This window comes from Oncorhynchus nerka, linkage group LG14, assembly GCF_034236695.1.
Source record: "Oncorhynchus nerka isolate Pitt River linkage group LG14, Oner_Uvic_2.0, whole genome shotgun sequence".
NCBI lineage: Eukaryota > Metazoa > Chordata > Actinopteri > Salmoniformes > Salmonidae > Oncorhynchus > Oncorhynchus nerka.
The window spans coordinates 35,844,528-35,860,752 of NC_088409.1; the positions used below are offsets into that span (position 1 = coordinate 35,844,528).

The 16,225-nt window shown below is 41.1% G+C and overlaps 1 protein-coding gene across 3 annotated transcripts; it reads right to left on the reverse strand.

Moving 5' to 3' along the window:
* Window positions 1-11,390: 11,390 nt before the first annotated feature.
* LOC115142031 (dendritic cell-specific transmembrane protein-like) lies at window positions 11,391-15,338 on the reverse strand. Of its 3 annotated transcripts, none has more exons than XM_029681504.2 (4): window positions 15,251-15,338; window positions 12,354-13,420; window positions 11,904-12,242; window positions 11,391-11,681 (listed from the first exon to the last, which is right to left on the reverse strand). In XM_029681504.2, the coding sequence occupies exons 2-4, from the start codon at window positions 13,404-13,406 to the stop codon at window positions 11,550-11,552; spliced, it is 1,524 nt and encodes a 507-aa protein (XP_029537364.2). In that variant the 5' UTR covers window positions 13,407-13,420; window positions 15,251-15,338; the 3' UTR covers window positions 11,391-11,549. The 3 variants fall into 3 exon arrangements, with proteins under 3 accessions (XP_029537364.2, XP_029537365.2, XP_029537366.2); XM_029681505.2 differs by having other exon boundaries at window positions 11,391-11,685; XM_029681506.2 differs by lacking the exon at window positions 11,391-11,681 and having other exon boundaries at window positions 12,003-12,208.
* Between the last annotated feature and the right edge of the window lie 887 nt (window positions 15,339-16,225).

The following is a 16,225-nucleotide window of genomic DNA, read 5'->3' on the forward strand; positions in this document are numbered from 1 at the left end:
GTGCACTATGGGAAATAGGGTGCCATTTCGGACATATCCTTTGGGTTTGTGTCATTAGGGTACCGGAGGGATGGAGAAAATAACTCTCTCTATTCGTCTTAATTATTTAGTCTTTTATCCTAGTGTCCTTCTCCTTCCCCTTTTTTTGAATTGTTCATTTATATTTTATTGGCGCTGCACAAGATGACTGTGGAGGGAAATATTACCTGTCATAAAAGCATTGTCATTAATCATTTATTGAAACAATGATTTGTTTTTTTCACAAATGATTTGAATTGTAAGATTGCTTTCTCTCCTCTAGCTGCTCATGTAGTTTCATAGTTGTAATTTCTCTGCAGCAACCAATTAAAGGTTAAAGGTTTACCTTCCATTAGACACAGCGTTTCTTAAATGCCAAACTTTAAAAGTGATCTGTATCATCTGTCAGCTCATTTCGATTTAACGTCTCATTCCAGCAGCCCTAGGCATATGGCAGACAGAATAATGTCTGGATACCTGGGTAGCAGGCAGCACTATTCTTTTTTACTGTGCTTTTGCAGCACTTCTCAAATAGCTGCCACAATAGTACTGTAAGAAAACGCTGAAAATGTTTAGACCCAATTTATTGAGTGAAAAATATTGCAGATGACGTGCTTTTTTTCTCGTCATGTTCCAAATACTATTATGATGTATTGGTAATTAGACCAGAGAATGTCATTTGCCAGTAGCTTTCAGAATCATAGCTAGAGGAAACATTCATTTTGTGTATATTATCTTCTAAACTGTGTGTATAGAAAAACACAGTTGTAAAACATATCTTCTTTAAAATGTTATTTTATTCTTACATTTTTTCAAATCAGAACAAAAGTCATAATACATACATTCATACATGGAAGTCATGGCCTGGTCTCTGCCCTTTGTAGGCGAGAAAGTGACAGACATGCTGGTTAACGTGCTCAACATCTGCTCTGACGACGAGCTCATGTCTGAAGGAGACTACACCTGTGAGGGTAAAAAAAAAACACACCCTGTTAAGAACTTTAAAAAAAATGTATATTGACTTTCAATGTTATTGCAGATGACGTGCCTTGACGTGCCAGCAGAGGGAACATACATACATACATACATACATACATACATACATACATACATACATACATACATACATACATACATACATACATACATACATACATACATACATACATACATACAATACATACATACATACATACATGTAGATATACACACACACACATACATACATACATACATACATACATACATACATACATACATACATACATACATACATACATACATACATACATACATGTAGATATACACACACACACATACATACATACATACATACATACATACATACATACATACATACATACACTACCAGTCAAAAGTTTGACATCTACTCATTCAAGGGTTTTTATTTATTTAGACTATTTTTCTATACTCTAGAATGATAGTGAAGACATCCAAACTATGAAATAACACATATGGGATCATGTAGTAACCAAAAAAAGTGTTAAACAAATCAAAATATATTTGAGATTCTTCAAAGTAGCCACCCTTTGCGGTGCTTCTACATCTGCATTGCTTGATGTTTGGTGTTTAAGGCTGGGTTTCTGTACGGCACTTTGTGACATCAGTTGTCTTGTGACAAGGTAGGGGTGGTATACAGAAGATAGCCCTATTTGGTAAAAGACCAAGTCCATATTATGGCAAGAACAGCTCAAATAAGCCATGACACATGAAGGTCAGTCAGTTTTTTCAAGCACAGTCACAAAAACCGTCAAGCGCTATGGCGAAACTGGCTCTCATGAGGACCACCACAGGAAAGGAAGACAAAGAGTTAGCTCTGCTGCAGAGGATGAGTTCATTAGAGTTACCAGCCTCAGAAACTGCAGCCCAAATAAATGCTTCACAGAGTTCAAATAACAGACACATCTCAACATCAACTGTTCAGACGAGACTGAGTGAATCAGGGTTGAATTGCTGCAAAGAAACCACTACTAAAGGACACAAATAAGAAGAGACTTGCTTGGGTCAAGAAACACAAGCAATGGACATTAGACCAGTGGAAAATATGTATTTTGGGTTGGAGTGCAAATTCGAATTTTTTGGTTCCAACCGCTGTGTTTTTATGAGATGCAGAGTAGGTGAACGGATGATCTTCACATGTGTGGTTCCCACCGTGAAGCATGGAGGAGGAGGTATGATGGTGCTGTGCTTATGACACTGTCAGTGATTTATTTAGAATTCAAGGCACACTTAACGAGCATGTCTACCACAGCATTCTGGAGCGATATGCCATCCCATCTGGTTTGCGCTTAGTGGGTCTATCATTTGTTTTTCAACAGGACAATGACCCAAAACACACCTCCAGGCTGTGTAAGGGCTATTTGACCAAGAAGAGTGATGGAGTGCTGCATCCGATGACCTGGCCTCCACAATCACCTGACCTCAACCCAATTGAAATGGTTTGGGATGAGTTGGACTGCAGAGAGAAGGAAAAGCAGCCAACAAGTGCTCAGCATAGGTGGGAACTCCTTCAAGACTGTTGGAAAAGCATTCCAGGTGAAGCTGGTTGAGAGAATACCAAGAATGTGCAAAGCTGTCATCAAGGCAAAGGTTGGCTACTTTGAAGAATAAAATATATTTTGATTTGTTTAATACTTTTTGGGTCACTACATGATTCCATATGTGTTATTTCATAGTTTTGATGTCTTCACTATTATTATACAATGTAGAAAATAGTACAAACAAATAAAAACCCTTGAATGAGTAGGTGTCCAAATGTTTGACTGGTACCACACACACACACACACACAGGTCTGAAATTACTGACACCCTTGATAAAGATGAGCAATAATGACTGTTAAAGATAAATAATTCAAATATTGAGCTATAGGTATATTGAATTTAAAAAAAAGGGGAAATTAAGTTATACTAATAAAATTACTCAAAGAAAGATTTTGTTTAACAAGTAATATGGTAGGGGTCAAAATTATTGACACCCCTAAATATTATTTTAAGCATACAACATAGCTCAGTATTTTAAATATTCATTTTATACAGTCATTATTTCTCATCTTTATCAAGGTTGGCAATCATTTCGACCTGGCATGTCAGATTTCAAAAAAGCTTTACAGCGAAAGTTATCCAAGCGTTTATGTTAGGACAGCTCTCTCAGCAGACAAAACATTACAAAGAGCTAGCAGCAAAGTAGATTGGTCACGAAAGTCAGAAAAGCAATCAAATTAATCGCTTACCTTTGATGATCTTCGGATGTTTGCACTCACGAGACTCCCAGTTACACAATAAATGTTTGTTTTGTTCCATAAAAATTATTTTTATATCCAAAAACCTCCATTTGGTTGGCGCATTTTGTTCAGTAATCCACAGGCTCGTGCAGGTCACGACGGGCAGACGAAAATTCCAAATAGTATCCGTAAAGTTCGTAGAAACATGTCAAAGTTTTTTATAATCAATCCTCAGTTTGTTTTTACAATAAATTATTGATCATATTTCAAGCGGATGGTAGCTGTTTCAGTAGGAGAGAGAGAGTAAAGGTCTGCTCCAAGCTATTGGCGCATGTAAAACTCTGGGGACACCCAGCTATGCACTGACGCGATGTGATCATTTTCGCTAATTTTTCAGAATAAAAGCCTGAAACTATGTCTAAAGACTGTTCACACCATGTGGAAGCCATGTGGAAGCCATAGCCATCTGGTTGATATCCCTTTAAATGGAGGGAAGGCATGCAATGGAACAGAGAGGGTTTCAAAATAACAGCACTTCCTATTTGGATTTTCCTAAGCTTTTTCGCCTGCAATATCAGTTCTGTTATACTCTATGCATATTCTAGCTTCTGGGCCTGAGAAATAGGCAGTTTCATTTGGGCACGTTTTTCATCCAAACATCAAAATACTGCCTAGTCTCAAGAGGTTTTAATGAGCAGTGATACTAGCAAGAGCAGTGTGCGGGTTTCTTCATTTTTCTCATCTTATTTAACTGTTACCATGCACCTGCAACAAAGATAGTTCAGATGTGCGAGTGCCTTTTGAACCTGGTCAGTCTATGTCATGGAAAGAGCAGGTGTTCCTAATGTTTTGTACACTCAGTGTATATAGAATCAAAATGTTGCATGAAATTAAATATCGGGAATTCAAATTTGTGGAAATTTTATTCTGAAGTATTTAATACTGCATGGACTAAATCAAATAGAGTGCTCTGCTCAACACTACCAGAGAACACAAACCCTGTGACATTTAGAGAGGAAACATGAGGTCATTTCATACATCACGTAAAAAGCTGATTAAATATTATGTCAATTTAAAGGCACTGGGAAATGAGGTAGATACAACAAAAACACAGTCTCAGTGGCAGAATAAATTCAACTCATCACAAAACCAGAGAGCAGCATCTGTCCGGTGAAGTCCACAAAGCAAATATTGCATACAAACAGTTATCACCTACAGCATGGTCAAGCAAGTAAACATTTTAGACAGTTTACTAAACAACTGCTGATTTAGAACCACAGAGTTACTGCAAGTCAGCTCAAAGTCAACAGGATCACTTCTATTCCAGCACAAAATATATTTAAACATTAAATCAACAAGGCTATACAGTGGGGCAAAAAAGTATTTAGTCTAAATACTTATTTTTCACCATAATTTCCAAATAAATTCATAAAATATCCTACAATGTGATTTTCTGGATTTTTTTTTCTCATTTTGTCTGTCATAGTTTAAGTGTACCTATGATGAAAATTACAGGCCTCTCATCTTTTTAAGTGGGAGAACTTGGTGGCTGACTAAATACTTTTTTGCCCCACTGTATATGCTAAGTTTAATACACTGAAAACAAACTTAAAGATACCATCCTTGTCATAGAAAACCATGTGACGCAAGTAAAATATATTTATATTTTTTACTCACCTGGCTTATAGACTAGTTGAACACTAATCCCCTTAGCCATGGTATATTGGCCTTATATTACAAACCCCAGAGGTGCCTTTGTAATGACTAAGAAAATAAATACAGAACCCCCAAAGGGAGGCTCCTGATGACCCAACAGCACTGGAGGGTGGAGCGGGCGAGAGGCAGGAGGCGGAGCAGAGGTCCGGCAGGCCGGTTTGACAAGGTCGTGGAATGACCCGACATTTTGCGTCAAGGCTGATGTCCAGTGGTTCTGTTCGTGGGTCGACCCCGGGGTCGGGGAGCGGGACGATCCGGACAGTTACGGTGGAATGCCTGAATCATCTCTGGGTCGAGGATGTCCTCGTTGGGGACCCAGGACCGGTCTTCAGGCCCATAATCTTTCCAGTCCACTAGATAGTGGACGCGACCTCAGGTGTTTGGAATCAAGGATGGCCTGAATGGCGTAGGCAGGTTCCCCTCCAACGTCCAACGGTGTGGGTAGAGACTGGAGGATGAATAGGACTGTAGATGTCCGGTTTTAACAGAGACACATGGAAGGACGAGGAGATTTTATACTGACGGGGTAACTAGAGGCGGTACGTGATAGGGTTGAAGCGATGGGTTATATTGAAGGGACCAATGAAGCGAGGACGTCTGTGGTAGAGTCACACACGCTGTCCGGGGTGAAAGAGTGGCATAGGTCGGCGACGTCTGTCGGCAAAGCGTTTCTGGCTATTAGAGGCTTCCTGCTTTCTTCCATACCCGCTCACTACGCCGAAACCAGTCATCGATAGCTGGGACAGTACCAGGCTCCGCCTCCCAGGGAAACATGGGTGATTCGTAACCAAGTACACACTGAAATGAAGTAAGGTGGAGGGATGAATGCATGAGTGAGTTTTGAGCATATTCGGTACAGGCCATATACGGACTCCAGTCGTGTGGAGAGGTGGAGCATTGTTGGCGGAGGTACTTCCCTATTTCTTTCTTTCTTCTTCTTCAGGCGTTCCGTCTGCCCATTGGTCTGGGAAGGGTACCCGGAGGAGTGGCTGAGGGCGACCCCCAGTCGGTCACAGAACGCTCGCCACACCCGGGAGACAAACTGGGGCCCGCGGTCAGAGATGATGTTCTCTGGAATCCCATACAGACGGAACACTTGCTGGAACATACACTCAGCCAATTCCATGGTGTTAGGTAAATGAGGAAGACGACACATTTTTGAAAAACGGTCTACTATGACAAGGATGGTGGTATTAACATAGGATTCAGGAAGGTCTGAGGATGTCAACAGCTATGTGGGACCAGGGTCTGTGAGGGATTGGCAAAGGTTGAAGCTTACCAGAAGGGAGATGACGAGGGCTTTTGATTTGATCGCAGACTGGACAGGAGAGTACGTAATCCCTTACATCGGATGCCAGTGAGGACCACCAGAACTTACGGGCTAGAAGTTTCATAGTGCCCTCGTGTGTTGATAAAGGCCGTCTTCCATTCATCGCCTTCAAGTATAGGGACAAGGTTATATGCACTTCGCAGGTCGAGTTTTGTATAGATGTTGACAGGGCCCACTTGTTCAGGGTCGCTGGGATCAGAGGAAGAGGTTCTTGGCCGTGATGTCATTCAGGGAATGGTAATCAATACATGGACGGAGACCACCGTCCTTTTTTACAATGAAGAAGAAGCTGGACGTAGCTGGGGAAGAAGGATGAATGAAACCGTGTTTCATCAATGTAGTTCTCCATTGCCTCATTTTCCAGGATAGATAGGGGGTAAACACAGCCCTTCGGTGGGGACACTCCAGGGAGTAAGTCAATAGAACAGTCCCCTGGGCGATGTGATGGCAGAGTGGAGGCCTTGATTTTGCTGAAGACATTGCTGCACTGGGCGTATTCAGATGGTACTGTCCTGGTCGTCTACCAGCTTCACCAGTTGTCTCAGCCTACCCTGCAGAGCCACCACCCTGGTGGCACTGCAGAGGCAGATGCCTCAATGGTGGTGGCTCTGCAGGGTAGGCTGAGACAACTGGTGAAGCTGTTAGAAGACCAGGACAGTAGTTCACCTTGTCGCCATGAGATGGCAGGGTCGTGATGACAAAGCCAGGGGTGTCCGAGGATGAATGGCTGTTTGGGGGATGAGAGTTCCATGAGTTGAATGGTTTCGGTGTGGAAGACTCCAATCTGGAGGGTGACGCTCTGTGTCAGGTGTGTAATGAAGCCTGTGCCCAATGGCTGCCCGTCCAGGGTGTTAATCCTTATTAAGGGAGGGGTAACCCACTTCACGGTTATCAATACTAGGATGGAGAATTGCTTCTGGGAGATATTTAGAAATAAGGACACGCCTACCTGCATGGCAGCGGAGGGACCCTTCTCATCTCTCCGTTGGGGGCGAACAGGGCAATGGCTGAGTTGATGATCTTTCCCTCCACAGTATAGGCAGAGCCCTTCTCGGATCCGCCTTTGAAGTTCGATACACAGGAGACGAGCATGGCCCAACTGCATGGGCTCTGGAAGACTCGGACGGGATGATGGAATCATGGAAAGAGAAGGTTTCGGGTTCCTGGGTGGCAGAGTTTTTCGGAGGTCGGCGATGAGGTGGTCAATGGAGATGGACATACGAATGTATTGATTTAAATCCTGAAGGTCACCTCTACAGGCCAGCTCCCCCTGAAGCAGCCTCACTCCATCCACTCTCTGCAGCCATGGTGAGGAACTCGAGGGCATACTGGCAGCTGAATTGCATCCTTGTGAAGTTCTATGAGGAGGTCTCCTATAGGACGACCGGAAGGAGAGTGATCAAATAGTGGTGGCCCAATCCAGGGCTTTGCCTGTGAGTAGAGACAACAAAATCCATCCTGCTCTTGTTGGTGGCGAAGTTAGTGAGGTTGTGCTCAATGTATTTGCTGTATTGCATCAGAAATCCCTGACATTTCCCAGGTGAACCGTCATATTTTCCAGGCATGGATATGAATGAAGGAGGGCTATGGGTTACGATACCTGGCATCGGAGGAGTAGGGATAGGCTGGCGGAGAGGATGGCAGATTTCCTCCATAAACTCCTCTGCTGGGTTAGGCCCCGCTGTATCTCCGCTAAATCCATTCCGTTTTTAGGTGAGGTATTCTGTAATGAATACTCAGGGAGAAAAAGGTGTAGATTCACGCGCAGCGCGCGGCAGGTGTTTATTTCACAGAAGGCAGGAATCGTGGTCACAGGCAGGCAATGGTCATACACAGGTAGGCAAACAGGCAAGTGAATCAAAAATAGGACCGAAGGCTATAATGGGTTCTCACAAAGAGAAGAAAACACTTTGTAGAGTCAAAACAAACAATACCTCACAAAGGCAAAAAAAAGAATGAACACAAATAAACAGGGCTACGAAACAGAACACAAGGTTGGCTAAGAAAATAAATACAGAACCTTACAGCCTTTTTGCTATTATAAACTGGTTACCAATGTAATTAGAGCAGTAAAAATAAATATTTTGTCATAACCAATGGTATAGTGTGATATACCACGGCTTTCAGCCAATCATCATTCAAGGCTAAAACTACCTAATTTATAAAGAGAATCAAGTCAAAACCACAAGTCCAAATCCCCATCTCCATCCATGGTTTAGGAAAGGACTGATTTAGGAAGCAATATACTGCAGGACATCAACACAAGCAGAGCAGAAACAGACACGTTTTTCAGAAGATGGCGTTTTGCAAAGGAAATGATTTGAAATGTCTGAAGCCAAATCCAAACAGGCCTCCCTTGGGGGGGCGTTTTGCTACACCAGGACAACCCAGAGTTGAGCTCAGCTCAACGCTGATTGGCAAATAATTGTATCATTTGTTTATCAAGGAAGGCCAAATATTTGCTGGCATCAATCAATGAAATGGTACAGCGGCAACATGTGATACTCTTTTGGCCCAGACAGCACTGTTTTCCTCGCTTTTTCTGGTGAGATTCAGCCACTTGAGAATTGACAGAAAATTATGAAAGCACAGGGGGAGACAAAATATACAATATTTTATAATTTAAATGTTTTTATTGGTCAAATATTTGGGAAAGCCTGGCTTCCCTTGGCATCCACGAACACACGCCACTGTTGGTCAGTCTATCATGGAAAGAGAAGGTGTTCCTAATGTTTTGTACACTCAGTAAATATATATATATATATATATATATATATATATATATATATATATACACACACAGTTGAAGTCAGAAGTTTACATACACCTTAGCCAAATACATTTAAACTCAGTTCCTGACATTTAATCCTAGTAAAATTCCCTGTTTTAGGGGAGTTAGGCTCACCACTTTATTTTAAGAATGTGAAATGTCAGAATAATAGTAGAGAGAATGATTTATTTCAATGTTTATGTTTCCAAACTATTTAGTACAATTTATGCAATTGCATAAAATCTATTATGTTATTTCTATGTGAAATAAACACTTGCATAGTTATATTTGATGATGATGGTGATACCCATTTCAACACATAACTTACAACAATATGTCTTTGTTATGTTTGTATCTGGCATATTGGACGAGAGTCTACCCTTACCTCCGTGTTAAACTATGGCCGGGATACCATCAAATGCAGGTTGTCTAGAAGCGCACAGTGTTTTACATTGAAAGCTAATTTCCACTTGAAAATAACTTTCAATTGGAAATTATCATCTGACATTCGTAGGATTTACCATGAATGCGAGCTTCACAAACACCGTGGCATCCTGGCCTTTGTAAAAAAGGCCCAGTTCTGCTGTCACACAGCATCAGACTACACATTGGGATTGTCTCCTACTGGGCATGCTGACATGCTGGCGTGGTACTGAGCCGCTGGGGCTCTGCAGACATAATGTGAGTTTATCAGAGGGAACTCTACGGGTCAGTGGCAGCAGTGTGTGAGTCACAGTCAGCCCACTCATCTCTGTGCCTTCTCTGTCACTCTGCCTTCTCTTTCACTGTGCCTTCTCTCAGTAGACCTGCCTAGCACAATTAAGCAATGACATGTCCAATTCTGGTATTAGGCAACATTTTTCACATTATCCTTTATCTTCATATAAAGTGGGGTCCGACATTATTGACGCCCTTAATTAGGATGAGCAAAAATAAATAATGAATATACTGAGCTATATTGTATTCTCCCCAAATGTTAGAAAATTATATTATTTTATAATAATGCAATTGCTGAAGAGAAAAGGTAGGGGTCAAAATGATTGACACCCCGGTTTTCAATACCTTTCAATAACGGCACTGAGCCTTTTTCTAAAATGTTTTATGAGTTGGAGAACACATTGGGAGCAATCTTAGAAACTTCCTCCATACAGAATCCTTTCGGATCCTTAGTATGCACTTATGGACTGCCCTCTTCAATTCAAACCACATGTTTTCAATAAATCATTGAAATAGTGAGCTATATGGTACACTCCAAAAAAATGGGAAATTATATTATTTATTTTGAAAAATCCAAATTTTGCAATGGTCATCTCAGTTTCCGGACTTGAAACCCATTGAAAACATGTGGTTTGAATTAATTTGTGCAGTCCATAGGAGCACGTATCTGGAAGGATTCGGTATTGAGAAATGGTTTAAGATCCCTCCCAATGTGTTCTCCAACTCATATTTTTCTTCGAAAAAGCTCAGTGCCATTATTCTCGCAAGGTGAGATATTAAAAGGTATTGAAAACAGGGGTGTCAATATTTTTTACCCCTAAATGTTTGAGAAAAAAAATATTACATTCTCTTTCTTTCTTATATTACCTTCTCTCAGAAATTGTATTAGTATAAATAATGTAATTTCCCAAATTTTGGGAGTATTCAATATAGCTCAGTATTTGAATGATTTATTTTAAGCAGTCATTTTTGTTCATCTTAAAAAAGGTAGCCAATAATTTCGAACCCCACTGTAAATACCTTGACACGAAATAATCTGGTAAATGTAACGTCATATTTCAACGTTACAGAAGCTTAGAGGGGTACGTCTCCTGACTGACTGTCAGGGGAATGTGTCACTGTCAGGACCCACTACAATCACTGTGGTAGAGGAGCATTGTGGCGTCTGGATATAATGCTAATGGGGTGTGACTAAACACCAAGTGCACGATGGGAACTGAATAGTGGCGTTTACATTTAGGGAAGGTCTGGTTTGCGTGATGATGTCAGCACAACTGTCCCTGTCGTTTTTGATCGACATTAAACAACTGAAACAGATATCATGTTTTGCAGAGCTTTGTGTTCTCATTGCAGACAATTACCCTGTGCACTTATGATCATCCAGCTCCATGGGCATGGTAACAACGAAGAAAATGCAGAAGTTAAAGACATGACATAGAGATACAAGACGTTTATATCTCAGTTACTGGGATTGATTGCTGTTTTTGAGGTGTTTTTATTCTTTAAAATTAAGTGTAATTTTGTACCAATTATTCAATGTTTGAACTATTTTCATCTCACATTAGATTGCTTCAAAAAAGTTGCTTGGAAACCTTGGTAACCATCATTTAAACTTTATTTTTATTATTGTAAAAACATGTTTTTTTTAACCTTTATTTATACAGGTACATGAATTAACAAACTGAAATACTGTATGTATTTACAATGACAACATGTCATTAGTCTAGATTTGAGTTGTTATATAATGTAACGTGTTTCATAACTCACATTTCACATTTTCAACAAAAAAAGTGTGTCTCTCACTTCTTCCTGTGGCAGCAGAAAGTCTAGCTTGCTTACTGAACGTTGTCATACTCCTGTGGTCTGTAGAGTATTGGACACCAGAAATCTGGCTGATGAAGAAAGTATGGATTAATCAAACAGTAGTTTCGTAACTTACATATACTGGATCTATCGTTGTACTGAGAAATTAATCTGCACTTTTTCCCTGGAACAAATTATGACAATGTGCAGTACTGTAGGCCACGTAAGAACATCTATTTAATATACAGTATTATACCATTCTAAGGTCTCCATCAATGTTTATCAATGATCTCTGGATTATACAGACCTTCTTGATGATGGATCTCAGACTGCTTTCCTCAGCTTTCCTGTTCCCTTCCTTTCTTGATCTCTTCTTCAGGATCTTAGCATGCAGAAACTCCACCCTCTCCTCAGCATTGGTGGAGAAGAACTGCTCACACACCACGAGCCTGATCTGTGTGAGCTTGGCAGACATCAGGGACATGCTGAGAAGGGCAGCTAGTAACACAACCAGAGGCAGGATGGAGTCATAGAGTAGTAGTCTGGGTTTAGGAAGGCAACTCCTCTCAAAGATGGACACCTGGTAGGAGAAATCCCTCCTGTTGATCTCCTCTGAAATGGGGACACCAATAATGGTCATGTCTTCCTGAAACAACAATTGTTCAGTAGAGCAACAGGGTTATAGCCTAGTGGCTAGATTGTATTGAATTAATTAAGACCGTATCTTGTTGTGTGCTTTACTAACATAGATACTTACGTTTATGTTCATAATCAAAGGAACATGAAATGGCTCTAGCTCATGAAGTCGCGTTCTGATGACCTCAACAAACCAGAACATGAGTACATCAACACCTATGAACAAGACCCAGGCTAGACAATGGGTGAACACTGGGAAACTGAATTTCAGTATGGCTTTCCCTTCCGTGGCCCTGAGTCGAGGGGAAGGGATTGTGATGTAGCGTCTAGCCTCCTTCGGTGTGAGGGGGAGCACTGGAGGCCTTCCTTCTGCCTTCTGCTTCTCATCAAAATTTATGAATGTCCTGGTTATGTACATGTTTTCATAATTCTTGTTGTGGCAATATCTCCTCAAGTGCAGCACTGTGAAGCCCATCAGCAGGAGGAAACTGAAGGCAGGGAAAAGTCTCTGACTTACAGAGGACAGCGTGTCCACCGCGTCCCAGACGCTCTTTGCAGTTCCATTTAGAGTCCTCTCAACTTCAACCAGCCTCTCCCTCAACTTCTCAGAGTCTCCTCTGGACGTGACCTCCAGATCAGAAACCAACTCCGCCACCCCGAAGTCTGTGAACGCTCGGAGTACGTCGCCAACCCATCTCAACATCCTGACGTAGTTACAGAGCGGCGTGGTGTCGATGGACATCCTCTTGGCCTGCAGGTTGCACACCATACTCCTGCTGAGCCCTGTGATGTTCTCCAGCGTGTTCTGGACGTTCTTGAGAACCACCAAACTTGTCCCGGCGGTGATGAGAACGTTCCGGCCCTGCCTCATCCCACAAGACAGCACAAACAGAACCCCAAAGCACCGCACCCTCTTAGAGAGGAACAGAGAGGCCCCCACTGCCACCCAACAGGAGCCTGCTATCCCAGCAGCCACTATCAGGCCGTACTGCAGGACATAGAGCAGGTAGAGGAGGAGGAAGGAGCTCAGGATGAGACTGAAGGTGAGACAGATGATCAAGAGAACTGATCGGTTTCTCCAGCCCTGCCTGGTGTTTGTTGTGTACAGGTCTGCAGCAGCGGACCAGGAGTGATACAGGGCTTGTTTCAATTGAGGGCAAGTTGTTTTCATCATTGATGAAACAGTACCTGAGAGAGGAAGAAGGACAAATATCTGTGTGATAATACTGTAAAATCCTCGGAAATTCCATTACTGAAATGGTCTCAGACTAAGTGGCAAAAAAGAAGATTGAATGTATCCAAAAGAAACACGTATTTCATAGGTTAGAACTGTGTCATTTCCATGTTGGCCTCTTTGGGTATAGCAAACCCATCCCCCTCTCCCTAGAGAGAGTAAGTTTTCATAGAGGACAAAGGAAATCCTTCCACCTCACAGAACTTGAGGTACGAACAAATTTCATGTTCCAGAGAAAGTATAAAAGATTGGTGAAGAATCCAGCTACGAACTGGTCCGTCTGTCACAACTTGGGGAAGCTCATGGAAGACGGTGTGGCCACATTACCATAACGCTGTTTATGTAATAGACTCAGATATAAGGTTTACATCTAATTGTTGTATAAGATGAATGAGTGAGTATGATACTGTTTACACTATTTTACAATGTGATTTTGGACTGTTTAATGAAGGTAAACTCAAAAAGGGAATTGGATTTGAACTAAATCAGAGGACCGTCCCTGAGCCCAGTTAGGGTCAGACATCCTGGGACAGCCTTTTCTGCCATTCCAGATAAAAAACCCACTCGGGTTTTCGATCAGCAGACCAAGCTTACCTCAATTACGAGATGGCTAAAGGTTGCAGACCATGTTTTTCTCCATTAGGAGGACAAAGGTTGTAGACCATTGCTGAATCTTTTAACCATACCACATGGTTAAACTCTTAGACTATCGATACCGACAGAATAAGAACAAGTCTTTGATATTGATTACTAGTCTGCAGCTAGGAATTCGGCATCATTGAACGCGAAGAACGACAACCACCGAAACATCCATTCTATAACCAATGTCACTCTGAACAATCCCCTCTAACCACAACCGATAGAGAGAGGGAGAGAGATGGACAATTCTACAAAATAAATGAACTTTTCACCAGCGATCAAGACTGGTGAGCGTAAATGTATATATTGATTGCAATTGTTCCTGAATGAGTGAGCGTTCATGTGCAAAGGATTAGCATTTCAATTGTTATAATTATCACTTTGTAGTGACTTCTTAGTCGAACCCCACTTCCCCTTTTGTCTAACAAGCCGCCATGCCAGTTTAGCCCACTAGGGCTCATTCTCCTATCATTACATGTACCTTGTTTGTTTATGCATTTCTGTGAATTACTTAGTTAGTAATAAATAAATTATTTAAGACAATTGATGCATGTATGACTCATAGTGAAGACTGGGTTCGTGCAGATAACCAACCATTTACGACGTTTGGAATGAGACTAACGTGAGATAAAGTAAATAATTCATTAATTCGAAGACTAATTGATCAGATAAAATAATCTGAATATTTCTCCTTGGTGCCCCGACTTCCTAGTTAATTAGTTACGTGATTAATCAGTTGATCGTGTAGTAACTAATTACAGAGAATCTTTGATAAAAACTATCAGTCTTCAGTTAATGATAGTAAAGACACGACACAACCAACCAGGCATTCAGAAAGAATAATCACACAATCTATTAATATCAAGAGGACTGAGATATGCCTGATATCCAAGAGGATAAATACATATGATTTCATTTGATTGATCATTTCCATAAACATTTTGGGTAAAGTTTAGGATAACATATAGTTAGAGGGAACCAAAAGTAGCTTTAAAGCTACAGTAACTGTTGACTATCTTGGGCAGACACGGATGTGTCCAACCTTATACATTAAACATAGTTTTTCATAACCATCCACCATACTTTGGAAAGCATTACTAGAGCCTCACAAATTCAGCATTACCACAACACAGTGTCTCCCTTACCTGCTGGTCCTGTGTGGTATGTCTGGATAGTAGACTATGTGAAATGATAAGCAGAACTCTCAAGCTTTCATACCAATTTTAACCTCAACACTTACTCATTTCCCATTTAAAATGTCAGAACTTAGTCACCTCCCAGTTATCGTCGTGGTGTCGCTCACTTAACTGTCTAACCACACTACAGGAGTTCATCTTAACAAACACGTGAAGAATAAACTCAAAATACAGTACTGTCATTGTTGAAGTAAAGTCTTTTGTGATAGTTAGTTATTTAACCACCTAACTAACTAACGTACTTAATTACTTACTTACTTACTATTCAAGTAGTACAACCTTCAATATAAGGAGCATAGAGCATTGTTGGTCATTCCAACATACCACTCTACACAGCTGAGTAGGTGGTGTTAAAACAGTAAAATAGGAACTTTCTTTTTAGTTCTGTAGTAAAAATGTATTCCTGGCTCTCTCCAAAAGTATAGGTTGTTCTTTCATCTGTAGTGTTGCCAAATAATTTAGTGGAAGCACAACTTTGCACTCATATGAGGGGAAGTGGAACTGACTGCTACTTCTTGTCTCTTAACTTCCCCCAGCTTGACCTAAGTCTTGATTTGTTCACATGCTGTATACATTTCTGAAAGACAAAATATTTGTAGCGTAGACTGTAGAATAGGTAGGAACCGTTAGTGGGCCACAGTTTGTGACCACGTTGATACTTGCCAGACAGTTTGCTATTGTAAAAGACAATGGGTTTTTCTTTTTACTCCCAACCTACCTGGAGAAATAAAGATAGTAATGTGTGGATGTTGGGGAACAACCTACCTGGAGAAATAAAGTAAAGATAGTAATGTCTGGGTGTTGTGGAACAACCTACCTGGAGAAATAAAGATAGTAATGTGTGGGTGTTGGGGAACAACCTACCTGGAGAAATAAAGATAGTAATGTGTGGGTGTTGGGGAACAACCTACCTGGAGAAATAAA